Consider the following 14,124-nt stretch of genomic DNA (forward strand, 5'->3'; position numbering starts at 1 on the left):
CAAATAAATCTTAAAATTCTCCTGTATTCAGACGATGAGAAGGCTGAGCTGGACTGGGTCACGACCTCCAACAGCAACGTGAAGAAGATTGTCTCACAATTGCCAGACGTCAGATTCTCCGACCTCACCAGTTATCCTGAAACTGTAAAGTCCTACGCCAACAAGGTCCTGGACCATAAGGTGGCTCAGACCGATATGACTGTCCGCCATATTGCTTCACAGTCCGTAGTGGTGAGTTACTATTGACATATCAGCACGTATACCTTTTCTTATGGGGTTGGGAATGTACTAGGCATCAAACTTGACCCTTTAAGGGGTTTTCTGGGACTTAATTGATGACCTATCCTTAGGTTTGGTCATCAACTGAAGATCAGAGGGGATCCAACACTTAGGATCTCCACAGATACGCTGTTTGATGCCTAAGTGGCTGCTTCTTTGAACATTATTTCTACTTTTCAGGCCATGTGGGTCGCCTTGTTCGTCAGTCACATGGCCTCTTGGCAGCTCAGTCCCATTCGGCTGAATAGGCTGAGCTGCAATTCCTAGCACAGCCACTATACAAATCCAAGGCTTTGTCAGTAGTGACAAGACTGTAGTGCTCACTGAAACACTACAGCTTGGTCCGTAGGGGTCCCTGGTGTCAGACCCCTAATCTTCAATCCCATGGATAGGTCATCGATTATCAAGCCTGAATACCCTCTTGAATTATTGTTTCCTCTGCCCTTCTCCAGAGATTATCAGTATTTCCTATATAGATCTATACAAAATGTTATGTAAAGATTAAGCTTTGTTTTGCTTACATTATAACCCAGTCCCATCCAGAGCTCCAGTTACAACAGTACATATATATATATATATAATATACACATGGCTATCAATTCCCAATGTCTACAATGTTTTTCAAGTAGTTCCAAAATCCCTGGAGGTCAATAGTAGGGAAGTAGGTAAAATATATATTCCCAGGGGGTCAAGATAACATTCCTGTGTTGATACCTAACCAGCAAAGAACACTGGGAAATATTATATCAGAAGTAAAAGAAGGTTAGCAGAATTCTGAATGCTGCTCTGGGTGTATAAGACTGACAGATAATTGTCCTACAACAAGTACTGAGTCCGATCAGAAGTACTGAGGCTCCCAAGACTGTTTTGGCTAAGCACTGGCCCCATTGGTCACATGTGTAGTATCAGTGATATGTCACCAGTACCCGATATGTGACCGCTGATGCCAATGATTGGCCGCAGGAGGCTCAGTACTTATTGTCAGTCCTAGCCCCCCACCAGAGGGAATGGTGGACAGGTGCCCAAATGGAGGACTTCTTTAGCTTCTTTTTGAGTTTTACACCTCTCCCAGCTGCCCCCGGAAAAAACAATTTAACATTATTGGATACCTCAATGCCCAGGTCTTCATTTGGCCAACGTAGGAGTGACAAATTTATTTATTTTTTATTTTTTTCATGTTACATCTAAATAAATCATCTCTTCATTTCAGGCAGCGAACAATTGGTTGGACGCGGCTTCAAGAGATAGTCCATATGCCAAAACCTTCAGCAAGAAATTGTATGCCCTAAGAGACCTGGATTGGCAAGGATTGGGTATCCCACCGTTCCCCGATAATCTGTTCTTAAATAGGTAATTGATCCTACTGTAGACACACATGTAGCTGAGCTAGGTTTGTGATTCTGAACAAAACAAAATAGCAAATTCAGCCCTGCTTCATCTATGCTTGGTTGTAGCCTTCTATACATTTACAGTAGTCCATCTATAACTACTATATTCATTGCATTTGCAGCGATGGAAAGATCCAGTACAGATTTAACAAGGAAAGTACTACCATCGATATCCCACTACCCTTCGCCGGAAAGTCATCTCACCAACTGGTGGGGAAAACGTTGAGGTCTCCATCACTAGAACTGAAGTCAATGGGAGTAAAGATTCCAGAACAGGCGTTCAGAGTCCCGGCCTTCACCGTTCCTGAGTATTACCAACTCAGAGTACCTTTAGTCGGCATACTGGAGCTGTCGTCTAACATAAACAGCAACTACTACAACTGGTCGGCATCATACACCGGTGGAAACACGACCACTGACATCACTAGCTATGCTTTAAGATACCAAGTGAAAGCCGACTCCATTGTGGATATTCTTTCATATGATGTTCACGGTAAGTCATTTTGTATTTGTTCTTTAGATTTTCGTGTGTACATGGAAATATTTTATGGCCTGTTTCAGTGTTGGCTTCCATGGTTTGCATGGGAATCCTTCCATTGTGAACCAATGAAGCTATAGGAGCATGACTATACTAGTAAGATTTCCGTGATCTAATAAAAGCACAAGCCATGACAGTCATGAAACTTTTAGATAACTTCTAATATTCTTAGGCTGGTCTTACACGACAGTAAGTTTAATCCGCTAATGGTCCGCAATTGCGGGTTCTTAATTGCGGACCATTGTATTCAGTGCAGCCTCTTACATCACCGGATATTTTATCTGTGGTGTGTCATGCCGTGACTGAGGTCCGCACTGAATACCACAGGTCTGCAAAGTCACGGACATCACGGCACGGCACAGACTGTCCCATAGAACTCTATGGGCGCATGTGGCTGGACACGAACGTCTGCGGAATGACTTTTTGGAGTGAAGTTTAGTCAGCAAATTGCGGACCGCAAAAACCACTACGGTCGTGTAAGACCAGCCTTAGGGTTTTGTCTCATCAGAGATGACCCCGTTCAGAATATGGCCTCTGGGCAGGTCCCATTCCCTTTGCCATTTTCCATATAAAAGTAGAGTAAGAAAAAAAATACACATATCCATATAGTGTTTCCAACTTATTACCATTGTTTCCTAACTGTGCTGATTAATCCATTTGTATCGTTACAGGTTCCGCAAGTGCATCCTATAACCCAGCAGATATCTCAAAATTGTCCTATGAAGGATCATTACGCCACACTTTCCTTGATGCAAGCGTAAGGCTCAATGAAATGTTTAACGCGAAGAGTAACGAAGTCTTTAAAGGAACCTACTCTTACCAGGCCAGTAGTGTATTGGGTCTTCAAGCATCTGTAGATTTCTCAGCCAAGTCAACCATCAACAACAAAATAGTACAGTCGGAGTATGGTATGGATAGTAGACTGAATGCAGCCTCCCTTTTTGCAAACAGTGATTTTAAATTTATGTACACCATCAACACCGAAACCCTACAGACAAAATTAGAGTCCAACTATAAGTTAGACTCATCCTACTTGAAGGCAACCAACAAATTATCAGGAATGTTCTTGACTGAATCCGTAACATTGAGCTCAACCACTGATGTGCAAGATGGAGCCCTTGTCAACACCATGACTGCCACTTACAGAAACAAACAACTGACCCTGAAGTCAGATACAAATGGAAACTACTACAACCTCATTGGTCTGAATAGATTCGAGCTTACGGTATCAGAAGAGATGGCTGCCATCCGTTCAGAGTATCAGGCTGACTACAAGCGTCACCGATTCTACACCCTCTTCTCTGGCTCTCTTAACTCTCTCGGTCTCGAATTAAATGCTGACGCCACTCTTAATAACCAGGCAAGTCGAGGGGCTCACAAAGCCACTCTAAAAATCAACCGAGATGGCTTTTCCACTAGTGCGACCACCAGTGTCAACTATAGTCCACTATTGTTGGAGAGCGAGTTGAATGCTGGTATCGGATTGACAGGAGCGACCATGAAAATGATGGCAAGTGGAAGATACCGAGAACACAGTGCCAAGATTTCCGTAGATGGAAAGGGAGCCCTAAGTGAATTGTCTCTGGGTAGTGTGTATCAAGCTACTCTTCTTGGTTTGGACAGCAAACATGTGTTGAACTTTAAGGTTAGCAAAGAAGGTCTGACATTTTCTAACAACTTAAAGGGTTCATATGATGAAATCAAACTGGAAAGCAGCAATGACCTAAGTATTGTCGAATATGTTCTGCAGTATACCACCAAGCTCGAAAACTCTCTAAGCTCCGACAAATTCCACAAGCACTCGTTTGATTTCCAGATCCAGCCCTATACCATGAAAGCCGTGCTGAATAATGAACTGCAATACAGTGCTGTAGAGTTTACCAGCAAGGGAGAAGTGCAACTCGAAGCCTTCAAGGTGTCTATCAATGGCAATGTAAGAGGCGCATACCAAAAGAGTGAAATAAAACATTCCTATGGCTTCTCTGCTGGTGACATGAAAGCAAATATCAACACAGACACTATTGCAAATATCCTAGGAACTACCCATACTCATAGGTTCGCGCTGGAAATCGCCGGCCTCTCCGCCTCATTTAGCAGCAACACAAATTGCGATTGTCGACATGTACAGTTTACGAACATGATTCGCTCAGTTGTGAAGCCATTCACCATTACCATTGACTCTCAAACCAATGCAAATGGGTTGCTGAAGTTTAAGGGGCAACAGTCAGGACAACTCTACAGTAAATTCATCATGAAAGCAGAACCCCTTTCCTTTAATTTAGTTCACGACTATCGGGGATCGACGGAGCACAAACTTAGTCACGACAAACGCTACGAATCTCTCCTAGATTACAACCTTAATCTGTTGCTCACACCTTCTGAACAATTGAGCTCATGGAAACTTAAGAGTCGCCTAGGCCAGAACACATATAACCAGGAATTCAGCGCATTCAATAATGCAGATAATATTGGCGTTCAACTTAGTGGACAAGCTCTGGTAGATCTCTCTATATTGGATGGAGAGGTTCATCTGCATTACGTCAAGTTTAATCCCATTGACTCTCTAAACTTAAGAGACAGGGTCGATACACCTCAAGAGTTCAGCATTTCCGGCCATGTAAAATATGACAAGAATAAGGACATGCACGTCATCCACTTGCCTTTCGTTGAGAACATATCTTTATATTTTGAGAGATTGAGAGCTGCCTTGCTGACCAGTCTACAAGCCCTGCAGAATTCATTGAAGGACATTGACATTGACCTCTATGTCCAAAGGTACAGAAGAGCATTGGATACAGCTAGTCAAAGAATGAGCGAATATATTAACAGCTTGGACATAGAAAGCAAAGCCAATGTGGCAAAAGAAAGAGTTCTCTTATTGGCCAAGGAATTTAAGATCTCAGCTGAGCAAGTCCAAAATGCAGTTGAAGATTATTTCAGACGAGTACAACTCCGTTTGGAGCAATTCTTGACCGACTTGGATAGATATGTCAAAGAAAATTATGACCTTGAGAAGCTGAAGAGGACCATTGAGTTGTGTATTCAAAGATGTGTGCAGAAGCTGAAAGACTTTGATAATGAATACAAAATACGAGAAAAGACCATGGAGATGATCCAGGACATACGGGTTACACTCGAAAAGATCAATGTTAATGACTTAGGAGAAAACTTGGCTGCCTGGATTCAAAATGTTGACCAACAATACCAAATCAAAGCCAACATCCAGAGATTCTTGCACCAAATACAGGTTTACATACAGAGGATTGATATTGATCAGATGGCTCAAAATGTGAGGCAATTCCTACGATCCATTGACTTATCCGAATATGCGGAGCAGATAAAAAACGCGGTGCCTATTGAGAAGATCAGATTTGCAATAGCGCAAGTAAAAAACCTCGTTGCCACTCAATTAGAAGAATTTCAAATAAGCGAAAAAATCAACGCCATTGTTGACAAATTCCAAGACTTTGTGGTTGATTATGAGATTGACCAAAAACTGGAAGTCCTCATAGAAAAGTTTATCGAGTTCCTTAACCAACAGAAGGTTAAAGAAACCATCCAAAAGGTAACGGACATGCTAAATGATATTGACATCAAACTACATTGTAAGAAGGTGGCTGCCTTTGTTGATTCCGCTGTCAAACAAGTAAGAGACTACGACTTCAAGAAGCTAATTGATGATGTCAACTATTACCTAGACGTCTTGATTAAGAAGATGAGGTCCTTTAATTACGATAAATTTGTGGATGACTTCAACAAAAAAATCAAAGAGGTGACGGAGAGCATCAACAATAAGATGAGGGCTCTGGAGCTGCCACAGAAAGCAGAAGCCTTAAGACAATATTTGAACAACGTCAGGACAACGGTCATTGAGTATCTTAGACAGGTGAGAGAAACCAAGCTTGCTGCTGTTGTACAGTGGTATGAAGACCTCATGACTTCAACAGTCTTAGTTGAATGGAAGAAAAGAATAATTGAAGTCCTCGAGGACACCAGAGACAGCATATATGCCATGGACATAAAAGCAGAATTTCAGAGGTATCTACAGCAGTTGGGTCAGGCTTACCGACGTTTCGTGATTTCTGTAACAGAGCAATGGAACACCATGGCCACCAAGATTAGTGACTTTGCCAGAGAAAACGATATCCAAGACTGGGCTGAGAAAGTGAAAGTCTTTGTAGAAGAAGGATTTGTTGTGCCAGAAATTAACTTAAAATTCATCAGAATTCCTACATTTGAAGTTAGTCTGCGAGCACTGAGAGAAGCGACATTCAAGACACCATACTTCGTAGTACCCTTTACAGATTTGCAGATCCAGTCGGTGGAAATCAATTTCAGAAATCTAAAAGCCATTGAAATACCTACAAGATTTGTTATACCCGAGTTTACCGTTTTCAACACCTATAGAGTACCGGCTATCGTAATCGATCTCAATGAAATAAAGCTGAAGGTCGTAAGAATAATTGATCAAATTATTTCCACTGACTATACACTGCCATCTCCAGAAATTCTACTGAGAGACATTACGATGAGTGACATGGGACTTCCTGAATTTTCCATTCCTCAAATTTACATCCCCAACATGCAACTACCTGAATATAAAATCCCTAAACTAAACCTGGAAAATTTCCAATTCCCCGACATAACAATTCCCGAATTCCAGCTTCCAAAGCTTCCTCACTCCGTTTCTGTTCCGACATTTGGCAAGTTGTCTGGTTCTTTCAAAGTAGCATCTCCTTTCATCACAATGTCTACTTTAGCTGAGGTCAAAAATGCCACCGTCTCTGACAAAACACCAGAACTGGTTGCTTCTCTTACTACAGATGCAACGTCAATGTTTGAGGCTTTGGCCTTCACCTTCGCAGCTGATGCACGTATCTCTGCTCCACTGATGGAACAGTTAGTCCTTAAAGAAACCGTGTCACTGTCCAACATAATTGTAAATCTGGATCATTCCAGTGAAGTTACCTTTGCACCCAGCCAAATTAATACAAAGATCGCAACAAGAGCTAGCTTGATGGCTGAGAAGAATGCAGTTGAGCTTCAGAACTCTATTACTGTCCAACTTCAGAAAAGAATTACCGCAGATGTGTCTACAAAATACTTTCATGCGTTGAGTATTCCACAATTTGGTTTTTCAAGTCAAGTTACCCTGCAAAACGATGTCGACACAACTGTGGATAGTGGACGCATTTCTTTATTATCTTCTGGGAAAGGAAACTGGAAATGGATCTGCCCACATTTTACAGATGAAGGCACCCACCTAGGCGATGTCAAGTTCAATCTGAGAGGTGGCAACATAGAACTTTTGGCTACAAACAAAATAAATGACAAATATCTCAAACTGGATCAAAGCCTCAAGTATGATTCCGTGTTCCTGAACTACGTAAGCATTGATGTCATGTCAAAGGCTGATGCTCCAAATGTTGGAAACAGCATTGCTACTCTCAAAGGAAAGGCTCAACTTAATGAGTTGAAGGTAGAACTTGAAGCATCTCACAATGCAGAACTATCGGGCTCAACAACTGGAACAATCAGCAACAGCATTTCCTTCTTGACTAGAACCTTTGAAATAAAATTGTCCACTGCAAACAATGGAAATCTTAAAGTAAGCTTCCCGCTAAAACTGACTGGCAAGATCGAGTTTCTAAACAACTATGAATTTATCCTGAACCCCACCGTTCAGCAAATCTCATGGCAAGCAAATGGAAGATTCAATCAATACAAGATTTCTCATGTGATGTCACTGGGTAATAACGAAGAGAAAATTGAGGCTGCTTTAGCCATGAATGGAGAAGCTAACCTCGATTTCTTGACAATCCGAGTCACCATCCCTGAAATCCCACTCCCATACACATCAGTAAAGACACCAATAGTGCGAGACTTTTCAGTGTGGGAAAAAACAGGCCTGAAGAATTTGCTGACAACCACTCGTCAGAATTTTGATCTGAACATAAAACTTCAGTATCAGAAAAATAAGGACAACCATGTGATACCTTTGCCACTAAATGCCATTTTTGATGCCATCAATGCAAATATGAAGACCCTTAACAAAAATTTTGAAAGTGGTAGAGACAAAGCTTTGAACCTCCTGGTGGACTCTTATAACAAAGCCAAAGTGAAGTTTGATAAGTACAAAATTGACAACCAAGTAAGTAAAGTACCCAGAACATTCAGAATCCCTGGTTATAAAATACCAATGCTGAACATTGAAGTTTCTTCCTTCTCTGCTGAACTTCCGGCTTTTGGATACGTTGTTCCCAAAGAAATAAACACACCAGGCTTTACCGTGCCATTTGTTGGGTACTCTGTCCCATCTTACAACTTAGTGATACCTTCAATGGAAATGCCTGTACTGCATGTACCTAACTCTTTACGTAGACTTTCTCTTCCCAAATTGAAGCTGCCTAGTGCACAGAATGGTCTTGTAATCCCAGCCCTAGGAAACCTTACTTATGACTTCTTCTTCAAGTCAAATGTGATTTCACTCACCACAAGCGCTGGAATATACAACCAGTCTGATGTCTCTGCAAGAGTAAGCATAGCCTCCACATCAGTTATTGATGCTCTCCAGTTCAACATTGATGCCACAACTGGTCTTACCAGGAAGAGAGGACTAAAACTGGCCACAGCAATGGCAATGAAATCTGTATTTGCCGAAGGGAAACATGAAAGCTCTATATCATTCGGAAAGAGAAATGTGGAAGCTTCTGTGATAACAAATGCAAAATTGGATACCCGATTGTTAAAGAGTACCTTGAAACAAGAACTGACAGGTAACACAAAGACAAAGTCTACAGTGTCGTCCAAGATCACGCTCACTTATGACTTTAATGATGCAATATTTGGAAACGCAGCTAAGGGTAACCTTGATCATACATTAAATCTTGAAGGTCTTACGTCCTACTTTTCAGTGGAGTCAAAAGTAACTGGAGACATAACTGGAATCCTTCTTACTAACCAGCCATTTTCTGGTACATTGACAAATGATGCAAACACCTACATGAATTCAAATGGTCTTAGATCCACCATGAAGCTTTTAGCCAACTCTAAAGTAGATGGCATCGGAGTCCTGGACTTGTCAGAAAGCCTTGCTGTTGAAGCCTCCACTAGCAGAATCTATGCTGTTTGGGAGCATAAGGAAGACAATTATTTAAGAATCACTCCATTGTTTACATCAACAGGACGGCATAGTGGTAAAGCCACCTTAGAACTAGCCCTTTGGAGTCTCCTAGCAGACCTTCAAATGAAGATCAGCCAACCCAATTCATTTATCGAAGCAGCATCATTGAACCAAGGCATTACTTTAAGTCTTAACCCTGATAAGCAAGAACTTAGCCTGAATGGAGAAGCTATTCTGGAATCTCTCGTTCTGTCTCACAACCTTAAGCTTTCAAATGATCAGACAGATGCAAGAATTGAAGCTGGAGGATCAATACAAGGCCACGTGGCTTTCCTGAAGTCAATCATACTGCCCGTGTATGACAGAAGTCTGTGGGATGTCTTGAAACTCGATGTTACAACTCATGTTGACAGCAAACAATACTTGAGAGGCTCAACAAATCTAATTTACACAAAGAGCAATGATGGATTCTTCTATCCTATTCCATCAGAAAGAGTTGGAGATGGTTCCACCTTAACCTTCCCAGGACTGATACTGCCACACATTCATTTCCCTAAAGCTGACATCCAGATGTTGTACACAACAGCAGAAGGCTCCAAAATCCCTCTTGTTGAACTGTCTGCACCACAATATCAAGTAACACTATCCAAATACACTCTTCCTAAAAAGATCTACAACATGGATTTCAATGACCTCTTCAACAAGATAGCCGACATTGACCTGCCAACCATTGAGATCCCAGAACAGAAGATTGTCATCCCACCAATTAAATTAAGAATGCCTGCCGGAATTTACATTCCAACTTTTGGCTCAATATCTGGCACCATTCAGTTCGCTTCCCCGGTGTACAACCTCACCTGGACCAACAAGCTTGAAAACCAACCAGACGCCTTAGTAGGCATCATTGACGCCACCAGCAGTTCCACACTACGTTTTCTGGAGTTTGATCTTGACGGTGAGTTTTTTTCTATTTCTCTATTTCATATACTTTATACATTTTCTTGTTCTTGTTTGTTTTGGGTTTTTTTACATTTTATTTTCTTATGAGACATTGGTCATATTTTTTAATTTAGGCAGCCATATAACAACTTACGTTTTTTTCCCATACAGCTTCATTAGCAGGTTCACTAAGAGGAAGAACACTGAATCTTGTCGAACAAGGAAGTCTGTCACATGTGGATTTGAGCATAATCTGGAAGGATGAGGCTTCATTTAACGGCCTTGGGTAAGCAAATACTTACCTATAAGATAGATAGTTTAAAAACATGTCAACATACCTATTTCATATACGTAATTCTTCATATGATATCTCATTCTTAGGCTACCAACACACAACTTACAAGTGGATATTACCAGCCCTACATTCTCAAACGCCCAGATACGTTGCCAGCATGATGAAAATGGTATCTCCTCATCTATCTCATGTCCATCCACCGGCATTCTGGGTCTTCTCCTTGAGAAAGAGCCCAAGACAATCAAATTGAAAGTGTACAGTCGCTCTGCAGTAAGTATCTTATCTTAAAGGGGCCTTACTATTGCACCGTTTTATGGATGAGATGACAATAGCCAGCCCAGAGAAGCCTGTAGAACCTTTAACAGACAATTGTTTCAGTGAATACTGATCTAAGATCACCTCTATGACTTTAATACACCTTGTCGTAAAGGTCATACGATCAAAGTCAGCAGAACCCACTGACCCATGGGACTAGTTAGCTATCATAAGTGTATTTTCTAAACCGAGTATGCATGTACTGGAGAATAGGATTGGTTAACAGTTATTGAAGATGTATGGCCAACTTTAGCAAAATCTGGACAGTTGAACAATGGCAAGCAAGTGGCTAGGAGATATTTGTTTCATTCAGTATATGAATTCTCATATTTTCTCCCATCCCCTAGGCATCACCTGAAAAGGAAGTACTGCTCCTGAAAAATGAGCTATCACTAAAAAACCCAGACAAGATCCAAAACAAACTTAACTGGCGTGAAGAGGCTGTACAGGATGTCCTCAATGGCCTGAAGGAAAGATTACCCAAGATGTCTGATGCCATGTACAATTGTGTCAACAAATACCACAAGGAACACTTAGGCATGGACATAAAAGAAGCTAGCCTAAAGATGAAAGAACAAGTCTACACAAAAGTGTCTTCAGCTTACAATCGTGCATCCAATCATATCGACAACCTAGACTATCAGCTTAGGTCAGCCGCAAGGGGTGCCAGCGGAAAATACGCAGACGCGGTCTACAAAGCACAACAATGGTACCAAAACCCAGCAGATATGTCCTTCCTTCTGAATGATGGGGGAGAGTTATATGAACAATCTGTAATTGCAATTAGAAGATATCAAACGACAGTGAAAGAGGTGATTGATGCAACTATTACATTTTTGAAGAACACCAAATTTCAGCTGCCAGGCCAGACCCAGAAATATACCGGTGAAGAACAGTTTGCCATGGGAATGAAGTGGGCAGTAAACACCATGGAACAATTCATTCAGAAGATTCAAAAACTTCTCGACAGCTTCATCGCCTTAATTAACGATGTAAGTTTCGTTGTCCCTGGCACTGACTACAAATTTGAGACCCGAAAAGTCATCCTTGCAGTTCAAGACTACTTGAAACAGCTACAACAGATTTCTAAGAAGATATTTAGCGATCTCCAGTACGTAAGCCTGGAAAGAAACTTGCAGCAGCTTAAAAATTTGGTTCAGGTAATTTCACAAAAATCTGAAAAACTTATCGAAGCCTTGAAATCCAGAAATTATCAAGCTCTTCAACTTCAAGCCCAACAAATGTACAACGATGCCATGGATTCACAGTACATGCAATACCTCAGCAATCTTGTCAATGAAATCAAGAAGAGCACCAGCCAACTCCTTAAAGTCTACCAGACTATCTATGAAGAACTTCTGGAGAAATTGAAACAGTTGATGGTATACGTCAAGGCCTTGAGAGAAGAATATCTAGACCCAAACATTGTGGGATGGGCTGTGAAATATTATGAAATTGAAGAGAAGGTTCTTCAACTTTTTCAACTCATCATCGACTCCTTGAAAAAACTGCCTGCAAAATACGGCATTAACGTCTCGGAGGTTAGTAACCAATTGAAAGAATTAATGAAGGAGTATTACGAGCAAACCAGCGTTCTGTTGACCAATGCCGAAGACAAGGGAAGAAAACAGGTGAGAGAACTTTCCATGAAATTCGAAGAAAAAGTCAGCGATTGGTCAAGAAATGCCAAACAAGCCGCAGCAGAATATTCTCAGACTCTAAATGCAAAACTCAATGAAGCTTATGGTCAACTTCAGAACTCTTATGATAAGTTCCTTGTCGAAGCAAACCGTCTTATCGATCTGATCATCCAACAATATAACGCCTTCATAGAGTATCTTAATCAAATGCTGCAAAATTTCCAAAATTCGGCCAATGAAGAGTTAAAAACATACATGTCAACGCGTAAAGGGGAGCTTAAGGTGGAAATCCCACATCCCTTTGATTGGAAATCTTTTGATGAAGTTCCCCGGGTAAGACAGGAGATCATCGCTAAGAGATTGGAAGTCGCACAGTCTATGGTTCTGGACGGTATCGAAAAAGGCACCAAACAATGGGAAGAGCTGCAACAACTTATCGAGAAACAAATTGAAGATGGAAAACTTACCGCACAGCAAATAGTTGAAAACATCAAAAACCGGAAGAAAAACTGAATGGACATTATAATGTACTGTAGTTTCCAAAAATTAGGATTTTACTCAGGTGAAAAACAACAATCGGTGTTCATTATATTATAAAGCTATTGTTGTTTCTTTATATGAAAAAAAAGTGAAAAAAAATATGAAATTTTCCTTATTTCTTTGACGTTAACTAATAAAGATTATTTGTTATAAGCTTTGCATTATTTTACATAATCTTTCTCCTTCTTTGCAAAATACAAAATTAAATTGAATCATCCTATTTGCCTTCAATGACTTTTATTTAAAGGGGTTCTCCGCTTTGAATAATCCCTACTTATCAGGAGGGTTCCTTGACATTAAGATGGTCAAAAGTGCCCTGCTGTGGTGACCACCAGTAATAAGCTGTTATCACGGAAGGGGGAATCGGAAGTGGGTGTTTAAATACCCTCCAGCGCCATCACAGGGGAAATAAAGCATTACATAGTGGTCACTGATATTAAAGGGTTTTTCCAGGATTGTAATATTAATGACCTGGAGATTGGTGAAGGTCTGACAACCAGAATCACCATCGATCAGCTGTTTTGGGGCCACTGAATACCGAGCACAGTGCCATAGATTGTATAGTGGCTGTTCTTGGTATTGCAGCTCACTTAAATGGGCCTGAGCTGCAAAGAGGTCACATGTTGAATGAACATGATGTCACTGGCCTGTGAAGCAGAAGTAGAACTCATCTTAGTAACCTTGCTGATTTGAGCAGCTGATCTAATGGGTTCTCGTATATTGGACCCCCACAGATTTGATATGGATGTCCTATCCTAAGGATTGGGTATTTTAATATTTATTCTGGGAAAAATCTTTTAATGGATTGTCTCTGTAATGCAGGGCAAGAAGGACCCTCCGGGGAGAGAGATGCCCCTCGTAACCGCGCTTTACCTAAACACCCCCTTTAAATAACTGAAAAGTAGTTGGTGTTAATAAAGTAGAGAAGCGATTCTGTAACTGGAACCTCCCTACTGATAAGACGCAATAATATGACATTCATTCTGTCCACAGCCACGAGTAAAGACGTGTTTTTCCTTAAAAGGGTTATCCGCACCTATGATATTGAACCCCACTCCCTCTTCTCA

The 14,124-nt window shown here is 41.0% G+C and overlaps 1 protein-coding gene across 1 annotated transcript in view; it reads left to right on the plus strand.

The window, feature by feature from the left end:
* Positions 1-13,210, plus strand: part of APOB (apolipoprotein B) — a 29,609-nt gene extending 16,399 nt beyond the window's left edge. The window contains exons 23-29 of the mRNA XM_075269177.1: positions 32-231; positions 1,490-1,629; positions 1,790-2,160; positions 2,877-10,283; positions 10,439-10,553; positions 10,649-10,832; positions 11,225-13,210. Coding sequence (XP_075125278.1) covers positions 32-231; positions 1,490-1,629; positions 1,790-2,160; positions 2,877-10,283; positions 10,439-10,553; positions 10,649-10,832; positions 11,225-13,030 — 10,223 coding nt within the window. The 3' untranslated portion in view covers positions 13,031-13,210. The remainder of the gene's footprint in view (positions 1-31; positions 232-1,489; positions 1,630-1,789; positions 2,161-2,876; positions 10,284-10,438; positions 10,554-10,648; positions 10,833-11,224) is intronic.
* The last annotated feature ends 914 nt before the right edge of the window (positions 13,211-14,124 follow it).

Source organism: Leptodactylus fuscus, chromosome 3, assembly GCF_031893055.1.
Source record: "Leptodactylus fuscus isolate aLepFus1 chromosome 3, aLepFus1.hap2, whole genome shotgun sequence".
Lineage (NCBI taxonomy): Eukaryota > Metazoa > Chordata > Amphibia > Anura > Leptodactylidae > Leptodactylus > Leptodactylus fuscus.